The following is a 20,692-nucleotide window of genomic DNA, read 5'->3' on the forward strand; positions in this document are numbered from 1 at the left end:
TACACCCAATATCTATTAATATCCCTAGAAATGCAGTTGCAATTATTGTTAGCAGCGGTTGGTTTCTGTTCCAAGAGACACGATATTCCAAGAAATCTTTCCCCTCTTGCCATTTTTCTCTTTAACAGTTTGTTTTTGGAATATGGCCCATTCTCATTGTGGAGCCACCCAAGAAGCTTTGACCAAGACCTGGGCACTCACATGCGATCACCCAGCCCGGCTGTATAAAGCGATTCAACAACTTATTATGGCTGAAGTGTCAAAACTATGGATCAATTCAAGTACCGTTGCTATCAAAGGACTTCTCTGTCTTCCTGGGCCATCCGGCCAGAACAGAGCAAAGAGTTGGCACACTAGGGAAATAATGTTTAGTACAGCTTTATTCTAAGTTGTTAAAAGATTTAAGACACAATATTTTTATGTATATATTGTATAGGTGACGATACTGAGCTAATATTTCGTGCTGGTCACAGAAAACTAACCATTTTTGAAGTGGATTGCATACGTTTTTCATTCGGTTGTTGTTCTCTCTGTGGTTTCAACTAATATTAGTAACTGAATGACAAAAACGGGCCATTGATGGCCAAGCTAAGCATTTGTGTGGCCTATAGTGAACTGAATGCTTAACCTGAACTACTTTAATCTTGCACTTTTATACAATTAATGAAGTATGTAATGATTTATTTGGGGCTTTATTCTATCTTGCTTTTCCACAGCCTCCTTTGCAATTTATATTTTAAGTGAAACGGCTGGGGTCCCTGTGCCATTTAGTTCATTTTGTATTGACCTTCCATTTCCTCTGTAGTCCAGAAGACACTTAAGGTGGTGAAGCATTGTAGGGATTCTAGTTCGTTTGTGGAAACCGAATTCCTAATTTGACCATCGAGAAACTTCAGAGTGACTGTATAAAAACACGAAACACAGGTTTTTATTTTTATAATTATTATTTACATACCTCCCTATTTCTGCTCCCCATGTCCCATTCATGCTACAGATTGACAAACACCTTAGATGTGTGCTAGTTCAGCTTTGAGTTCATCTCTTTCCCTTATTTTACAAGTCTTAAATATTGGTTTGACTTTCAGAAGCCTCTTCTTGTTCAGAAATATTGAAGAAAGAGCGAGGAACAAGATGGATGTTGAGGATACCCCAAAATATAATTGGCAGAACTTCGCTTGCTCTTAATCTACCATGTGGTTACTACGGAAAGTTGACCACCTCTTTAAAATCACATTTTGGGGAATAATGGGGTGCACAAACCCTCTGGTTTCTGCAATTCTTATCGGCCCAGCTGATGGAAGTTAATAGGTAAGAATAAAGAAAACATTGGATTAACACAGTTTTTCAAAATATACCTCATATTGGAGGCTGCGGTTTTGACCCTTCAGATGTTGGGGCGGCTAATGGAGTCTGTCTTGGACTTCCCAGCTGCCATGCTATGCAATTTGTATCTGCTTCTGATGCTCTAAGAGCTTTATCCGTCTTGCCATGAAGGAAAAGGGGGAAATAAACGCTCAGACTGATTAGAAATCCCATTCGGTATTGATTTAAAACGTGCCCACGGCAGCAAGGCACAGGAGCGTGGCTGTAAAGCTGCCTCGCAGATCACAAAATCCTGGCTTAGTGTTAAGTTTCCTTGCTCCAGCTGTTGGACTGAAATCAACACTGAACTAAAACGGTCTCCTCTTTTTAATGTCTTCTTTTTCCTGTTTCTGCACCTTCCGTATCCATCAGTAGCGCTCCTGCTGATGTCAATCTCCAAATAAAATTGTGGCTTTTGTTACGTGACTGATCCTGGGCTCTTGGGATCAAATAGACCCAAACTCAGAGCTAGAAAAAGATGCTTACTTTGGGTGAATTCAGTGAGATTTAAGCACGTTCCAATAGCGGCGCATTTCAATCTGTAATCAGCCACTATAAAGATTCTCGAATGAAAATTTAAACGAGATTTATTGTCAGTCAGCTCCAGTTCCATAGACAAGGTCAGCGCATCTGAGTTGGGAAATCTGAATGATCTTCAGACTGAAAGACATCGAAATAACTAGCATAACGGTAGGAAAATGCTGTCTTGGATTGAGTATCTTTAATTTTTCCAGAAGGTATATTTTTTTTTTTTGTAAAGAGATTTGAGAACTGTTTTAAAAATATATCTTAAAAAGAAGTGCCTGCCTATTCACCTCCAGACTCTCACAAGCGCGCTGTATCTGATTTTCTTAGTAGTAGCATGTTCACATGTATTTTTTAAGTTAGGGCAGGGATCCCACAATAGGAGCAGTGCAGCAACAAGACCTGTCAACAGTCATTCCTGACATCTGCTAGGTATGGTGTTATTTTTAAGAAAATAAACCTTTATTTTAGTGGCCTTAGTTTTGTAACTGGAGGATCTGGGGGCTCTGTTTGGTTTGTCTGTAATTGCAGGAACCAGAGTGTGCTGCAAACCCACTTTCGCATCAATAAGGCATCTCTACTAGTGGTAAATTTTAAAGAAATGTGTTGATTCTCCTACACATTTGCGACTGGGAAGTGTATGCTTATTTTCAGATCTTGTTGAATTAAATTATTAGCATCAAAAAAAAATTGGAAAAGCTCATTTTTATGCTACTGTAGCTTTTCATTCACATATCATATGTGACTGATGTTTTTATCTTTAAAATTAGACAAATTGGCTTCTTCCTTCATTCCAAATCACCAAGAACACGCACACTTGTAGCACCCTTCCACGTCATGTTAGACCCTGAAGAATGTAATTTAGAAACGTAATTTCTAAGCATAAATAGTCTAAAATGATGGGTGCTTTGGTTCCACTGCCTTACTGATCTTGTGAGTGATACTGAAAACAGCAAGCCAGGTTTAACTGCACGGCGCTGAAATTCAGACTGCCTTTTCTAGTGCCTGGAAAGACATACGTCCTTACTCCTGTAACGTGTTAAATGTATGTTAAAGTGCTTTTCATTTAGATCACTTGTATTTTTTTTTCTACAAACCTTAGAGCAGCATATCCTGAACTTTTCTTGCACTACATCTTGTAAGGTGGGTCATTTTGATCCAGTTTTTTGAGTAGGATTCAGACAGCAGCTACTTTAAAGGGAATTGTGGAAACAGCGGATGTCTTTTAATGACTCCTATAGGATGCATCAGACAGATTGAACAGCAGTGAACTTGTTTATTCTTTAACATCTATGAAGAACCAGAAAATCTACCACCTTATGACCACCAGCTTGGCACAGATCAGCAGCAGTTCTGCAGACCGTGAGCTGAAATTGGAAATAAGAGTAAAAACATTCCAAGTTATTCCCCCAGTACAGATCAACCTTATGCTGGGAATCGAGATTTTCTGGATACAGCTCAAGACGTGCATCATCCACAACTGAAGATAAGACGTGATAAACAGAATTCTGCCATCAAGGAGGAATCTTGTCCGTGTTTTGAAGGCAGTGTTGTTGGTTAGCAGTATTACTGATCTCTGGACTTCATGCTTTTCCTTCTTTCAGCACAGGGAAGAACGTGCTCCCCACCAGTATTTAGACTATCCCATAGTCTATGGAATATGCAGTTTATCGCTTGCCGATCTACCTCTGTCACATATCGTACAAAACCTTTGTCCTTAATTAACGTTTGCCTGAAGGTGCAGACGTTAGAGCAGCCTGACGTGTGATGTCCAGTCCCTGAGGTTGGCACCAGTATTGTATCGATCCCTGGATGACCATTCGCTCTCCATTAACATCCCAGTTTGTTCGGCGTCACTTCCAGTTTGTGCCCAGTCTGCTGTTTTCTGCATGCAGAGGTCTGGTTGCTTTAGAAAGAGATACAAGTAGGACTTTAATTCAGACAGGTCAAGTGAAACCTTTTTGGTGGTTCCGTTTGAAGCTAAGATGCAAACAGTACAATTTGTTTTACATGTTTTTGCGAGAGATGTGGCGGAAAACGCTGCTTTGTAATTAGTTTTAATTCTCTTTATTGTTATGCTGTGTTCATCCCCAGGCCTGTCTTTTTTTGCTGAAGGGAAATTGTATTCTTTGAAATGCAGTTGATTCTTTTGGCCGTAGTGCATTTGCTTCTAAAACCTGGTTTTAGCTGAATTAGTTTTTCAGCCAACTCTTCCACATGAAACTCTTAGCAACAGAAAATCCTCGCCCTATCACAAGCGTTTCTCACAGTTACTACAACCTTGTTTAGTCTGCAGTCAAGAATTTTGGTAATACTGGTTTTTCTAAACCTATTTCCCTCTGTGGATATATTTTTGGCATTTGAGAGCAGGTGGTGAAAGAGTTCAATGTAATGCTTCTCAGTTGAAGACGAGCCGTAATGAAGCAACGCTGCTGTTTTCTTCATTAGACCTCAAAACCCAGGAACACACCTTCGTTTGGGTGGAATGTGTGCTCCATAATTTTAATCAATGTATTCAGGTAAAACATTTGGTTTAAAGAAAGCCCCATCTGCACTTTATAAGCAGACGGTGGAAGGCTTTAACTGCAATATACTGTTTAACTGTGAGACTTCAGTATGAAGAGGGATAAACAACAGAGTCTTAAAAACCCAGGAGAAGCAAAAAGCCAGAAGGAGATTTAGAAACCTTACATGGAAAGAGAATAACAAAAGATTAAGCACAGAATCCCATAATATTATGTCAACCACTCTCCCGATAACTGCACTTTAGATACTTACGTTACAGGCGTGAACGTTTTGCTGTTTATACATTTAACTTTCCGTGCTGACTCCGCGCTCTTCACCATAGAAGCGATGTCGACTCTGCCACATTCGCTTCATTGTGGATGATTCAGCTGTTGCTTTATGAGAATGGAACATGACACGGATTGTTTCGTACATGAATGAATTCTTTCCTTATCCATCTGGAACGTCCAGCTGTGTTGAGAGTCCGTCACGTAACCACAGAGAATATACTGTATAACTATTGACACTGGGTTTGTGTTTCTCTATTCAGTTTCTCACTCACAACTGCCTACACCTGCCAAGTGCCTGATCTCTCTGTCATGAGTCTTTTCTCACAGTTGAGACCGTGTTTTCTCCTGGGGTCCATACGGTTCTTGGTAGGTAGAGGATTAGTTTGTGGGTTTTTTTGTTCAAAATGCTACTGCAGGACTCATGGAACTCATTTCAGTCGTTCTCCAGAAACATCCAGTAATGCATCTGCCTCTGCTTGGCTCAGATTTGTGCCTGCAAATCCCACGCCCCTGATGCTATCGCATCTTTTCAGATGGTTAAAGCTGGTTGAGGGATGTGTATTTTTGGGGTGTGTAGTTCGAGGACAGGCAGTGTGAGGGCGCAATGGTCAAGCCAGCACTTTATGCAGAGCCCGGTTACTGGAGCTCCCAGCCTGATGCTCCAAACAGGACTGGGGTGGGGATATTTGGATCCATACGTACAATTTTGGGGGCAGGGCTGATGCCTGAACTTCTTACTTTACTTCAGAACTCTCCTTTTTTACTTGTTGAAAGTCCATAGATTTGAGTAAGCACATAATAGCATATTTAAGAAGAACCAAGTTCAGAATCCAGCTAATGCAAGACCCTAAAAAAGTGCCTGCCAAATTTTTTTGCACATATTCCACACAAGTTGAATCTTCCTGATGTTTAGAGCAGATTGTTGAGCTTTTAAAAATGCGGGGGTTTTTGATATTTTGATCTTTCGATTATTTGTCCTTCGTCACCAAAACACAAAAATCGCTGTAAGCACAATCTCAGATTCTTCTTTTCCCAAAACCATGGGACGGATATGTTCCTCCAAAAGCGATGTTGAATAAACATGGATTTTCATACATTCTCAAATGAAATAATACACTAAAGTGTTTTCTAAATTAAAGCCTTAGTCAGTTGCTGCAGAAGAATTTTGGTTGTGTATACTATTGCTCCCTGGATTTTGGAAGAGAGGGTTTCAAGCAGCATGAACAGAAGTTATTCCTTAGACTGAACAGGAACTGATTTGTCTCTTGATCTTCCAAACTGATGTTGACTATTTGATGTTGACTATTTGATGTTGACTATTGAATGCAGCTTAACACACTGATGATGTTTACTGTCTTACCAAATAACATTTGTCCACCTGTAACGGACACAAAATACCCCATGTGTTACGTGACCAAACCTTCTAATGTTGACACTATTAGTTCTAACGTGTGGGTTTTTTCTGAAATTCGGTCTATTGTTGCAGGTTGATAATGACACTGTGACAGATGAATAGCAGTTGACTTGTAAAACACAGCTGCATTGAGCGATGTTTATTGACAATTTTGATACAGCGAATTGATTCTTCATACCGAACCAGCTGGTAACTAACATTAGGCCTATATGTATCAGCATATCTTGTTTTGCGAACCACCGTAGCTTTGAAATATTTAATGTATTTCATTTGTTATTCATGCTGCAGTCAAGCACTAATTTGTGTCTTTATAGTTCAAATTATTAAAGAATTTTGTTTTAAATACAACTTTTCCCAGGTGTTTCTTGGCTTTGGGGCTGGCTGGTTAGTCTTGATGCTCTTCAGTAGCTGTGTGATGGTTCATGTTGGCTGGTGGGTGCACAAGCAGGACAGGATTTGTGTCCTCTTGGCTTTTGTGTCATCTTGGCTTCTTGCCTGCAGCCATCCACCAAACAGAAACGTTTTAAAATGAAGTGATTAAAAGTTCTGTAATGAAGAACTAAGTTATTTAAAATGCAGTTCTTAGGGACATAGTTTGGCAGGGTTAGCAGTTGGACTTGATGAACTTAAAGGTCTTTTCCAACCAAAACGATTCTACGATTCTGTGATGCTGAGATTCTATGAGATAAGTGGAGGAGTAGCACTGGCTGCAAATAGCACAGCATCTTCTCACCTTCAAAGGCCTTCCCCAGTGCAGGTTTTTTCCCCATTTAAAAGGGAATTAAAGTGCCCGACATCGATGGAAGAGGAAAAGGCAAGAGCTGGGTGAATGTTCTATCTGCTTGGAGTGTGTGGTTTGCACATCCTTTGCCTTATCCTTGTCCTATTTATTTCAGTGAGAGAGGAGCATCGTCTCTGAAGGGCAGAACCTCTGCAGGCAGAAATCACGGACCGGTAGGCACTTACCCAGCAAGTCTCATCACATCCCATCAGCCAGGGTCAGGTAGTGACTAGCGGGAATTTCCCCAGGTCCTACTCAGAGACCCCTTTACCATAGAATAGTTTGGGTTGGAAGGGACCTTCAAAGCTCACCCAGTGCCACCCCTGCCATGAGCAGGGACATCTTCACCAGCTCAGGTTGCTCAGAGCCCCGTCCAGCCTGGCCTGGCGTGTCTCCAGGGATGGTTCATCCACCACCTCTTTGGACAACGTGGGCCAGTGCTTCATTGTAAAAAATGTCTGCTGCAGGTATGTCTTTGCAGTGACAACCTTGGTCTATTTATTTGGGGGCCAAAACACAGAGCAGGAAACCCCACAGCCAGTGGTGTAAATCCCTGGGGGAACCGGTGTTGCTTCCACTTGGTGCTTGCTCGGTGATGCTGCACACAGATGTACATCCAGACTCCGCAGAAGAACATTGCCTGAACGCTGGGCTGGGTGAAATCCAGCTTTGCGTTTTGAGCTTGCGGCTACCCTAGAACTGAGTAATACTTTAAAATTTCCCTGGGGATAAAAACATTGTGGTTCTATCGAAGGTCTCCTCCCAACCAGAAAATTCAATTTTGAGCTTGACAATTGCCTTTCAAGACTGCAAATTTACTTGCAGCTTTATTACTTTCCCATTCCCTCTCCCACACTGTGCTCACCTCTTGTTTTTTTCTTTATTGAGCCTGTTCAAAGGCTGAAACTGGTGCTATGTATTTGCAACACTTTAATCCCAGTGGCTCCAACCAGAGACCTCTCTGTGCTTGGTGCTGTACCCACCATGGAGACAGTTGCTACCAGTTTGGCCGTGGAGATGGCAATCCAGCCTGGACCTTTGGTGATCTTGGTTTGGTTCTTCCCAGAGGGACCAAGCATTGACCAACCCGCAGTATAAAAAAGACAACCACAGTATGAGAAAGATATTAAGCTACTGGGGAGTGTCCAGAAGAGGCTATGAAGTTGATGAGGGGTTTGGAGGAGAAGCCGTATGAGGAGCAGCTGAAGTCACTGGGTTTGTTCAGCCTGAAGGAGACTGAGGGGAGACCTCAAGGTGGCTACAGCTTCCTCACAAGGGAAGGAGGAGGGACAGGCACCGGACTTTTCTCTTTAGTGACCAAAGACAGAACCCAAGGGAATGGCAGAAGATGTGCCAGGGGAGGTTCAGGTTGGACATGAGGAAAAGGTTCTTCACCCAGAGGGTGCTGGACACTGAACAGGCTCCCCAGGGAGGTGTCACGGCCCCGAGCCTGACAGTGTTCAAGAAGAGACTGGACAACGTCCTCAGACACACGGTGTGAACTGTGGGGTTGTCCTGTGCAGGGACAGGAGTTGGACTCAACGATCCTTGTGGGTCCCTTCCAACTGAGGATATTCTATGGTTCTCCAACAGCTAAGACAGGGATAAGCTGGGTTGCCTGAAGGGGGTAGGTCTAATACCAGATTGGGGGGCAGCAGAGCTCCTTGGATGGCTCCCCATGGGGACAGGGCAGACAGCAGGTGGAGGGAGGGGATTCTGCCCCTCTGCTCCACTCTGGTGAGACCCCCCTGCAGTGCTGGTCCAGCTCTGGGTCCTCAGCACAGGACACACATGGACCTGCTGGAGAGGGGCCAGAGGAGCCACAGAAATGATGCAAGGCTGGAACAGCTCTGCTGGGAGGACAGGCTGAGAGAGCTGGGGTGTGCAGCTGGAGAAGAGAAGCTCCACAGAAACCTTATTGTGGCCTTTCTGGACTTAAAAGGGGCCAATAAGAAACATGGGGACAGACTTTTGAGCAGGGCCTGTTGTGATAGGACAAGGGGTGATGGTTTTAAACTAAAGGAAGGGAGATTCAGGCCAGACATGAGGAAGAAATTGTTGACCTTGAGGGTGGTGAGAGCCTGTCCCAGGTTGGCCAGAGAGTGGTGAATGAACCATCCCTGGAGACATCCCAGGCCAGTCTGGACAGGGCTCTGAGCAACCTGAGCTGGTGAAGATGTCCCTGCTCATGGCAGGGGTGGCACTGGGGGAGCTTCGCAGGTCCCTTCCAACCCAAACTATTCTATGATTCTAAGACAACTGCACCATGGTTGTGCTGGCATGGGAAGGGGATCAACAGAGGCAGGACAAGGACAAATGTCTGAATTCAGCTTCAGTTGCCTGAGTGATAACGTGGTGAGACCTGGAGCTCAAGATGGTGTCCCCAACCCTGCACCCTGAGCAAGGACAGAGCTGGGATGTCCTCGTTCACCTTGTGCATGTGAAGGACCTTGTGTTTGCCAACATGGAACTAATGTTGTGTGGAGCACCTTGTGTGATGGATAAAACATCCCAACCTGCAAGCAGGAACTGCACAGACCTATTTTAGACCTATTTTATAATCAGTATCACAGAAATGTGAAATGGTTGGGGTTGGAAGGGTCCTCTGGAGATCATCCAGTCCAACCCACCTGCTAATGCAGGGTCACCAGAGCAGATCACACAGGAATGTGTCCAGGTGGGTTTGAATGTCTCCAGAGAAGGAGACTCCACAGCCTCTCTGGGCAGCCTGGGCCAGGCTCTGGCACCTCAAAGGAAAGGAGTTTCTCCTCATATTCAGATGGAACCTCCTGTGTTTCAGTCTGTGCCCGTTGCCCCTCATCCTGTCATTGGGCACCACTGAACAGAGTCTGGTCCATCCTCTTGACACCCACCCTGGAGATATTTACCAGCATTGATAAGATCCCTCTCAGCTTCTCTTCTCCAGGCTGAACAGCCCCCGCTCTCTCAGTCTTTCCTCATAAGATGCTCCAGACCCCTCAGCATCTCTGTAGCCGCTGGACTCCATCCAGTAATTCCTTGTCCTAAAATAATAACTAAATATAGTTAATAATTAAATATAGTTAATAACTAAATATAGTTAATTCAGCATCCTGGCTGCTAAATCCCTTACCAAGCTGAGATACCCAAAAGCTGGGAACCTCACCTTGCTCCCATGCAACAACCAAGGACCTTGGTGCACGACACTTTCCAGCTGCTACATCAATCCAAATCGCCACTGAAAAATATCCATCCTCCTTAATCTCCTTCACTGAGACTGACTTTGAAATTTGCATGCAAGAGGCACACGCCGACTTAATGAAATTAGCAGTAATTAATGGCACTGACATGCACGTGGAGCCAACACGTGGACAAGCTCCTGTGGACTGTGCACCCACAGCACAGCACCCAGCGACACCTTCAGACATCGAGGGCTCTGACTCAGTGGTTTCTCATCGCTGGGATCAGGTAGGTGAATGCTAATGAATAACAGCTCGCATAATCCTACAGAAATTGAATTAATTGAGTTACTCTGCTGATGTAAACTGATGTCAAACGCTTAATATTTATAGGCTGGCCCAGCACCAGAGCCGCAGTGATTTATGTGGATGCCGAACCCTGGCGATGCTTCTTCCTCCTAGCTGGCGTGTTGACTCATTGCTGAACAGCGGAACAGAGTAAATTTGTTAAAATATTGCAGTGTTGTACAAGCCTGGGGACAAGTCCAACTCCTCAGGTAAGAGAAGTGATAAACAGGGCACCCAAATCCACTCTGCACCCTGGCAAACCTGTCCAGGCACTTGTGAGTTAGTGATTAATAGGATTTTGTTCTGTTTGGAGTCCTTCAAGGTATTTTTTTTTTCCTTTATTTGTTTGGGCTTCTCTTTAATCTTCTCATTTTTAACATCCCACTTTGGCTGGAATGAAAACAAGATTAAGCGCTAGTTACAAGATAAAAACCAGCAACAAACCTGCGAGCGACGGCGTCGAAGCGGAGCTGTTACAGAAGGGATATTTTTGCACAGGTAATTTGAAACGCAAACAAACTCCAGCTGTGTTTTCTTACTGCTGGAATTAATTGAAGCAGGAGGGCCGATGAATATCGCAGAGTTGTTTCTGCTGAAGACCTCTGGGCCACATCCACCTGAATTTGATAGTTTTCTGTCAATTTGCTTTGCACCGATGCGCTCACGGACGCACCTCCGGAGCAGCTGCGGCTCTTCAGTAACGCCCAGGACATCTGATACTCGGTGAGTTTCTCCACATGCTCCCATCTCGTGGTGGTCATGTTCAGGATGGAGTAAAAGCCCTTTTTCTTGTACCACAGTCTGTGTAACATCCCAGCAAACTCTTTCCTCTCCAATAAGCATCATGGGGCGCATCAGCAACCCCATGTCTGGTTTGTACAACCATCACAGCAACAACCCCAGCCCAAACCCACCATGAAATCTTGGCATGGATCAGGCTTTAGGGGAAATCAGCATTTAAACTCATATATTTTTTTAGACAGAACCCCAAATCAACATTAAAAAAAATGACCATTCATGCCTTAAGCAGATTTAACAGATTTCTCCAGCAAGGGTGAAGATGAATATTTGGAGCAGAAACATCATCAGATGGGAAGGCTGGAGAAGGGGAGAAGAGCATCGCGTTACAGCCTCTGATTCCAAATGGAACCCTGGTGTTTTCTTGCCTGAATCCACGCCCAGCTTGGCTAACTCTGCTTTAAAATTTTGGATCAGGGAGAAAGAGCAAAATGAGAGAAACACTGACAACTAAGCTATATTTTAATACACAGTCTGATAATATCAGAGATGGTTCCTGCAGCTTGAATTCAGGAGTCAGCAAATCAGGGAGAGCAGGAGAAGTCTCCACTGTTCTTCATTAAGGTGTGACAGTGGTTGTAAGTCTCATACGTTGATCCCAGAAAGAAACATATATCTATATAAGCTGTGAAAGCATGGTCCATGTCAATGCGAAGCGTAAAATCCTACTGCACTTGCGTTAAAGGCCTCATTTATTTTCTGTTTCTTGTCTTGCTTGATGAGAAGTAGCCCTCATGGTTCTGCACAAGTTGCCAATGTGATTTCTGCAATCACCTGCGCTGACCCAGGTATCAGGCTGTGGGATTTCCCCCAGCAGAGCCCAGTTTGACAACACCAACCTGCGGGTATGACCGGAGCAACACGTCGTCGGTTCAGGTGCCTGGAGGGAGGGACAATGCCCAGTGTCCCTGGCTGAGCTGTTTCACTGATAAACTCACCCAAAAACTGTACCCAAAAACACAGGGCTGCACATGTCACCCTGTGTCCCTCTGCTAACAGGGGGGACAGGGTGAGCCTGTTAGGGCCAGGACAGTGCTCCATCCCCCTCCCACGCCCCCCAATGCAGCTTTTCCAAGGTGATGTTTGGAGCCTTCAGGGACAGTGATGCTACAGCCTCCAAACCTAGACTTGGAAAGTTTTCCCTAATGTCTAAATCAGATACAAGCCTTGTAACTCCTTTGGGCTTTTCTTGCTGTAAGAAGCTGAATGTGAAGGGAATTTCCATCCTTTTTTTTTTTCTCTCTCTAAACTACTATTACCGCCGAACTGGATTTTTTAATATCACCGAACTGGATTATACTTCTTTTTTCCCATCTAAATCTAAACTTTTCAATTCTGAAACCCTTTTTTACCTCTATCTCTTTTTTGGCATCGATGGCCTGTTTTTGGCAAAGAGATATAGCAATGAAAAGTCATTTCGTTGGCTGTGTATATCATTAGAGTTATTAAAATACCATGTACAAAGAGGAAACAATCTGGATGCTTTGGGATGGATTTATGCCCTTGACAGTATGATTTCCCAGCCTTTTACATGGCGATGCGTCTTTCTGTGCTATATGACTGCTGCCGTGTCTATTTTTTCTGTCTTTTTCCCCTTTAAAACACAGGCACAGCAATCAAAGAACAGTTTGGGTTGGAAGGGACCTTCAAAGCTCATCCAGTCCAACCCCTGCCATGAGCAGGGACATCTTCACCCATATCGAGTTGCTCAGAGCCCCATCCAACCTGGTCTTGAATACTTCCAGGATGGAGCATCCACCACCTCTCTGGTCATCATGTGAGATGGTGCCATCCCGCTGGGAACCCTTTGAGCACAACCAAAGTCTGTCTCCTTCCACAGCCCAGACCAGCTGAGCTCCACTTAAGTCACCACGGCAAGTCCAGGGGCTGGGTTTAGGCTACAAACACCCGCCCAGATGAAACAGGAGGCTGCACTGAGAATTTAAGGCAAAGCTAATCATTTTGTCTTTGTTTTCTCTTCACCAAACACTTCACACAATGCGCTTGTTTCCTAATTAATACAGCCCTTTCCTCACGAGTGTCAACTAAGTGAGATTACTTGGGTTATTAAAAAATAAGGAGGACCTGAGGTTGTAAGGAGGGCTGTATAATTATCTAGCTGGCTGTGTCCCCTACTGCTAGGCTGGGATATTAATTATTTTCCTGCTGATTCAGAGGGAAGGCAGCCAAGATGTGAATCAGTCCTGCCACTTCTTCCAACACCTGTCTTTTCCCTAGATTGCCTCTCCAAATCCCAGCCAGGTCTGGCAGCGCTTCGTTAATGGCATCAGGCATTATTACAGTACAAGCCAGTAAGGCTGCAGAGTCAGGAGAGAATTGGAATGACTGCTTTTCCTTCCACAGTGTGAAACACAAAATGCTAACTGTGAGCTGGATGTATTTTTCTGTGAAAGACGGATTAACATTTGTTTTTTCGCAGGATAAGAGGATTCCTGGTTCCTTCTCCGTTGCTCTGCCCATGGACTGCGCAATGCCGGCTCCTTTGAAAAATAAACCACCAAGAATCTGAAACACAAAAGAGGCCCATATTCTTGACGCCTGTACAATGCCCAGCAGCCAAGACATGCATCTTTGTGTGAGCGAAAGTAGATATGACACAGATTTAATGAGGCGACAGCTTCCTGGCAGCACCACAGGTCTGCTCAGAAACTGTATCGTTATTCATTTACTTGACTAATGCAGTTGTGTTGTGCAAAAGAGGGGGGAAAGCTGTCTGGATGGCCAAGTAAATGTGATTTAAAAAAAAAAAAACCAAAACATAGCTAACTCAGCAGGGTTTGCTGCAGCTTAGGTGGGCCTTGGGCATGTCATAGTTTTGGGGTTGGTGGAGAAGCCTTCCCCGGAACCCTCTGAAGATTTAGGGTTCCACATCGCCATGAGTGCAATGCCTGAGCCTGCACTGGCTACATAGAGCATTTAAAATTAGTGTCGCATTCTCCTCGAGATTTCTGATTGAGACATCTCTAAAACTTGGAAAAAAAGGGGAATCAAGGCATTGGCATCATCATCATCTGTATCACTGCTGTGTGAGGGGAGTATCTGCCCAATGCAGGTGGTGACCAGCAGCCTCATCAGCAGTGCTGGATAATTACTGCTTTTCCCAGTGTATGATAAAAAGCTGCATCCAGAGCTCTTGAAAGGATGGTTGAGTCCATTTCACAAACGAGCAGCAATGAGATACTACTGCGTCAAAGATTTCTTTGGAAAAAGTACATTTGGGGACATCTAGATGCGCATTCTGGCTATAGTACAGGATTTTCCCCTGAAATATAAAACTTGCAGAGGACAAAGAGGCCAATCGCTAGACACTGCAAGAAGAAGAGGATGATTTCTGAGGGGCTGTACCCAAGTCAAGGCTCTTGTGGACTCCCAAACGCAGCTGCTGAATTATGGTTTGGGGCTTAGACGAGGATGCTGAGCTGTGCCTTGCTGCTGGGGTTTACACCAAGAATTACATCGCTGTTGTTTTTTCCCCTCTGCCTTTCCAGCCAGTCTGTACCGCAGCAAATAAATCTAATGGTTTTATGCTTGCCTAGTGTTGGAAGCTAAGCCCGGATGAAGCTGAGAAGTAGAGGTGACCTCTCTAATTAATGCTTAAGCAACTTCCCCCAGCTCTGTAATCGGAGACGGTCCCAGAGCAGAGAGGCTGGGGTTGGCTTCCTCACCAAGTGCAGGTGTCAGCGTAAGGGCTGGAGTTGCTACAGGCTGACGTTGGGGTCAAGGTGAGGCTGATAAGTAAAACATAGAAGGAAATACCTGAGGAGCCTCCAGGACATGTCCTAGAGATGACAGTCATAGAATTGTTTTGGTTGAAAGAGACAAGATCATCAAGTCCATCCATTAACCCAACACTGTCACTAACCCATGTCCCTAAGAACCTCACCTACACATCTTTTAGACACCTCCATGGATGGTGACTCCACCACTGCCCTGGGCAGCCTGTTCCAATGCCTGACAGCCCTTTCTGGGAAGAAATTTTTCCTCATATCTAAATCTAAACCTCCCCTCGTGGAACTTGAGGCTGTTCCCTCTCATCCTGTGACTTGTTACTTGGGAAAAGAGACCATCACCCACCTGGCTCCAACCTCCTTCCAGGTAGTTGTAGAGAGCAATAAGGTCTCCCCTCAGTTCCTTGCTGAAGAAGAGTAGATCATAGAAAATATCTGCCTTGGAAACAGTGGGGAAATTCCCAGATGACTAGTTCTCATGGAGTGAGAGTGATGGAAATGTGGGTGCATGATTCCTGGTGCAGGGGTGTGAAGGGACTTTTAGGCCACATGGCCATCCCAGCAAATTATCCTCAGCCCCTCTAATACCTCAATTTTTTTGAAATGCAAGAGCAGTGAGCGGCCAAGCCACAGGTCCTAGTGGGTGTTTGAGGTAGCTCAGTCAGAAATGTTTTGCACTAAATGAGTAGATCCCTGGGGAAATTTGTCCTTTCACTGGATTACTCATTCTGCTTTCTTGTCTTGTAGGGAATCATCTGAGTCAACTTTGTTTTCTTCTTCTGGGAGCTCTTCTCTACATGTGTGGTAGCAAGGACTTGGTCAAGGGTGTTTCCTGAGATCCAACATTTGCCTGCTTCTCCTCCCAGAGCTGGCCACTCCAAAAGCCAAGGAGGGCAGTCCCAAAGTGACATCTGAAGATCACTGCTAGAAAGGACAAAGTCTCTTCTGAGGCAGGAAACAGGCAATGCTCTGATGTATCTACACATTACAAATGGGCAGTATTGTTAGGCAACTGGGAAATGAGGAGAAACGCACCACACAGCAAAATATTCCAAGATTTGCTTAGGAAAAGCAAGTCCTGCCTTTCTGTGAGTTCTTCAGAAACAAGCCACCAGTTTGCACAGCGAGCATGACCGGAAGGAGAGGAAAGCTTTTATAACGCACAACTCGGTCTCAGTTACACCAGTGTAAATCCAAAGCCATTCCACTGACCCCAGGGTTGATTTAGGCTTGTGAAGCCAAGGTTAGAACTGGTCATTATTTTTATTTATTTTTTATTTTTATTTTGTGATTTTTGACATTTGACATTTTATTATGTAATTTATCATATCACAACAAGCCGGTTATCTGCAAAAAGAGTTGTGTGGAAGAGCTCTGATGTGCGGCTCTGCCTTGCCCAGCTCTTTGTGTGCTCTTGGGAGCTTCAGATGTCTGTCTGCAGGGAGCCGAAGGCAGAGACAGTGACAGAAAGGAAAAAAATAGCAGTATTTTTTTATTTCCTCTGGAGTGAAGAGGAGAATCAGCAGGAAAATTGCCTAAAAAGCTCTTGGCAGGACAGTTTGGAGTCAGCATTTGTTAGGGTGGCTTCTGACCCATCATAAATGAAGAGCAGCCGAGAGAACAGCAGTGCCAGTTGCTCCTTTTCCTCCTCTCTGCTCCAGGGAATGTGGGATTGCTGGCAACACGCTTGTTTTCCAAACCATCTTTGCTTCTCACTTTGGGAAACCCCATGGGAAAATCAAGGTCATCGACTGAACTCGTGTAATGCTGTCTGCTCCCAAGCATTGGTGCATCCCTGCCAAAGCAGCTGAGCCTTGGTCCCCTCCAGCTGGGTGGTCATGGCTAAATGATGCCCAAAGTCCTGAAGGGTTTGTGGTCATTGACTTCCAAGCTCATCAGTGCTGCTTGTGCCATGAGAAACCCTGGCAAGGAGGGAGCTCTTGACCAGCAGCTTAATCTATTGATGTCTCAGGGTTTTGGCAAGAGAACAACCATAGGTCATTACTGACTGACCCCCATCTGGTTCTGGCATCCCACTGGGGTTTAAGGAGAGATTTTGGTTTTTTCAGTTGAGGAGGAACATAAGGAACATGGTGCTGGGTGTTGTTATCTCCTTGTTTTCCATATTAGTCCAGGAAAAGGATGGATCGCAGGTAAGATTCGGGTTTACTAATGGTCATTACTCAGTTCTCTGCTATTCCTAGGTCCATCAGCTTATGTCTGGAAGCCTTGAAAATTAGTCATCTTCTCTGTTCTATTGGGAAGATGGGTTCTTTGAAAGCCCAGGAATAGAGGAGTCATGGCAAGCTGTATGAGGAGCAGTTAAAGTCAATTGGTTTGTTCAGCCTGGAGGAGACGAGACTAAGAGGAGACCTCATTGTGGTCTACAGCTTCCTCACAAGGGGAGAAGGAGGGGCAGGCGCTGATCTCTCCTCTCTGATTACCAACAACAGAACCCGAGGGAATGTCAGGAAGATGTGCCAGGGGAGGTTCAGGTTGGTCATGAGGAAAAGGTTCTTCACCCAGAGGGTGCTGGACACTGAACAGGCTCCCCAGGGAGGTGTCACGGCCCCAAGCCTGACAGTGTTCAAGAAGAGACTGGACAACGTCCTCAGACACACGGTGTGAACTGTGGGGTTGTCCTGTGCAGGGACAGGGGTTGGATGCGATGATCCTTGTGGGTCTCTTCCAGCTCAGGACGTTCTGTGATTCTGTGTCACACTGGGCTCCTGGAGCCCAGAAGGAATTAGAATGGGTTATGAAGGTGGGAAATGCTCACATCTGCATCCTCCAAAGCTGCCCTTTTAGTGCTATCTCCCCATTCCGCACAGTTTAGCTACAAACCCAGCTGGGGTTGAGCCAGGACATTTGCCCCAACCTCATCTCCTTTAGTGCAGATTACCCCCAAGTGCTGCAGGGCTGGGCTGCCACGTTTGAGTTTAATATTGCAGCACATCCCTAGGCCAGGCTTCGCAACATCATCTTTTTTTTTCAGCACTTCGGCATCTTCCTCTGAAGTCACTTAGTCACAGCAGGCAAGTACTTGCATAGGAGATCAGATCTATGCTGAGTAGGAAAGCTGACAGAGTAAGCCCAGCTCTCTTCTAATTACACACTGCTGAGCAAAGGGTGGCTCAGCCAGCTAAGGGACTGGGGGCCTGAGCCCTGTTTCCCACCCCAGTGTCACCCCCAAGGAGCAGGATTCAAGGGCAATTCAGGATAGAGGAGAATAGTAAATGCTCAAGCAACCCCATGCTGGCAGAGCTTGATTTGTGATACCTGAGTTACCTTCTGTAGATAAAATCATAGATAATCTTTGCTGATTTACCTGCTGGCTTTTCAGGGGAAGGCAAATCTCTCAGCATCTCTCTGGGCCACAGCTCCCACTCTGATCTCACCTGCAAGATCAACTCTCTCTTCCAGTATCGTAGAATGGCAGAATAGTTTGTGTTGGAAGGGACCTTAAAGCTCCCCCAGTGCCCCCCCCTGCCATGAGCAGGGACATCTTCACCAGCTCAGGTTGCTCAGAGCCCCGTCCAGCCTGGTCTGGGATGTCTCCAGGGATGGTTCATCCACCACCTCTCTGGCCAACCAGTATAAAAAATTTCTTCCTCATGTCTGCCCTGAATCTCCCTCCTTTAGTTTAAAACCATCATCCCTTGTCCAGTCGCAACAGGCCCTGCTCAAATGTCTGTCCCCATCATTATTATGGGCCCCTTTTCAGTCCGGAAAGGCCACACTAGGGTCTCCCCGGAGCTTCTCTTCACCAGCTGAACACCCCAACTCTCTCAGCCTGTCCTCCCAGCAGAGCTGTTCCAGCCTCGGATCATTTCTGGGGCTCCTCTGGACCCTCTTGGGTACCCTCATCAGGGTATAAATCCAATATCATGTTTTCATTCCTCATCAAGCTTCTTGATGTTTGTACTTTTGTCTTGCTTAATAGCGGCCAGCCTGTTAAAAAGCTGCCTGATTTGTGACTGTGCAGAAATTAAGCGCTGATACAGACAATTAAGTGGAGAATTTAATGGTATGGATTTCCCAGCAGAGTTATTAATTTGCACGAGCTGTTTGCCAGCCGGCTGCTGTGCGGGTCACGGCGTGGGTACATCCCAAACCACGGCTGATGCCTTCACCAGGACAGGCAGGCAGAGGGTGGGTTTCAGCAGGGTTTATGGTTTCCACCTTGCATTTTATGCAGAAATAGGAAAAAAAACGGGCCTTCTCATGATGAAAGGTTATGATATGGCTCTTTGAATGGAAATGACTCTTCTGGCCAGGCATTGCTACAATGTAAGTCATTGAGTCATCATCCCTGGGGATGTTTATGAGGTTCTTAGGGACATGGTTTAGAGGTGGACTTGGCAGTGTGAGGTTAACTGTTGGATTTGGTGATCTTAAAGGCCTTTCCCAACCAAAATGATTCTATGATTCTAAAGACCTGGCTGCCATGATCGTGCTTATGGACCTGTTGTGACAGGACAAGGGGTGGTGGTTTTAAATTAAAAGAGGGGAGATTCAGGCCAAACATGAGGAAGAAATGTTTTACAATGAGGGTGGTGAGAGCCTGTCCCAGGTTGGCCAGAGAGGTGGTGGATGAACCATCCCTGGAGACATCCCAGGCCAGGCTGGACGGGGCTCTGAGCAACCTGAGCTGGTGAAGATGTCCCTGCTCATGGCAGGGGTGGCACTGGATGAGCTTTGAAGGTTCCTTTCAACCCAAACTATTCAGTGATTTTGTGCTGTTTTTCTGTGGAAGGTCAGGCAATAAGCCCCAGGGTGTGGACTGGTTGCCTCCCAGTGACTCCAGCTCATCCCTGCCCAGTTTACTGATTTTCCTACCTGATCTGGTGCATGGTAGCGGAGAATGGAAAGGGAGGAGATGCCTGATCTTAGGGAACTTTTAAATTAGGAGGAAAAGGCTATTACACAGTCCAATAGCTGCAAGAAGATGCTGGTGAAGTTCAGATGGGAAGAGAAATACAAGTATGAACAGAAGGGATATGCAGCTACTGGACTGTCTGCCAAGAGTGGTGGCAAAATCTGAGGCCAAGACCTGTCTGTATGAGTGACCAAAGTATCTCAGATGCCCTCTGAGACCTCCAACCCTGTGAAGAACCTCTCCAGCCACTGCCCGAGCATTTTGTGGAAGGACCATGGCCAAGTTCAGTCCTGGGCTGGACTTTGCAAGGCGCAGCTCCCTGGCCCATGCCTGGTCGGGCTCCACAGGGTGTCCGTGAGCATCATGACGCTGCCTTTCAATAGCCTCAACTTCTCCGTCGTGGTCAAGGACAGCAATTTGGCTTCTCATCCAAGAGCTGCTTCTGCCAAAAAACAAGAGTAGTTGATATAGTTTCCCTTTTTGTTACCAACTGCTGGTCCTTTGGTCATGATGACCCCCATAAATAAAACAGCTAATTAATGCCCTTCTCCTCCCACCAGTGATTGACTATGACCTTGAACGACCTTGCTTAATTTAACTTTTCTCAACCAGCTATTTTTGACAGCGAATAATTTAACATCCTTGTGACCCCAGCCTTGTCTCTCTCCTGCCAACTGGCACTGCAGTTTAAATGAACAGCAATAAATAAATACATATCTGCAGAGGGACCTAAATGACTCCCATTACTGGAGCATCTGAAGGCCTGCTTAAATAAATCAAGTGAGGAGGAGATTATACTGCAATCATGTGGAGAGGGAAAGGAGAGAATACATTACTGGTATTCCAGAGGCTGCAACCAGAGCAAACAACTTTGCAGAATTCA

The 20,692-nt window shown here is 45.3% G+C and overlaps 1 protein-coding gene across 4 annotated transcripts in view; it reads left to right on the forward strand.

The window, feature by feature from the left end:
• Positions 1 to 6,444, forward strand: part of ACER3 (alkaline ceramidase 3) — a 70,618-nt gene extending 64,174 nt beyond the window's left edge. For all 4 annotated transcript variants that reach the window (XM_065076026.1, XM_065075952.1, XM_065075884.1 and 1 more), the window contains one exon: positions 129 to 6,444. In XM_065076026.1, coding sequence (XP_064932098.1) covers positions 129 to 182 — 54 coding nt within the window. In that variant the 3' untranslated portion in view covers positions 183 to 6,444. The remainder of the gene's footprint in view (positions 1 to 128) is intronic.
• The last annotated feature ends 14,248 nt before the right edge of the window (positions 6,445 to 20,692 follow it).

Source organism: Columba livia, chromosome 1 (genome assembly GCF_036013475.1).
Source record: "Columba livia isolate bColLiv1 breed racing homer chromosome 1, bColLiv1.pat.W.v2, whole genome shotgun sequence".
Lineage (NCBI taxonomy): Eukaryota > Metazoa > Chordata > Aves > Columbiformes > Columbidae > Columba > Columba livia.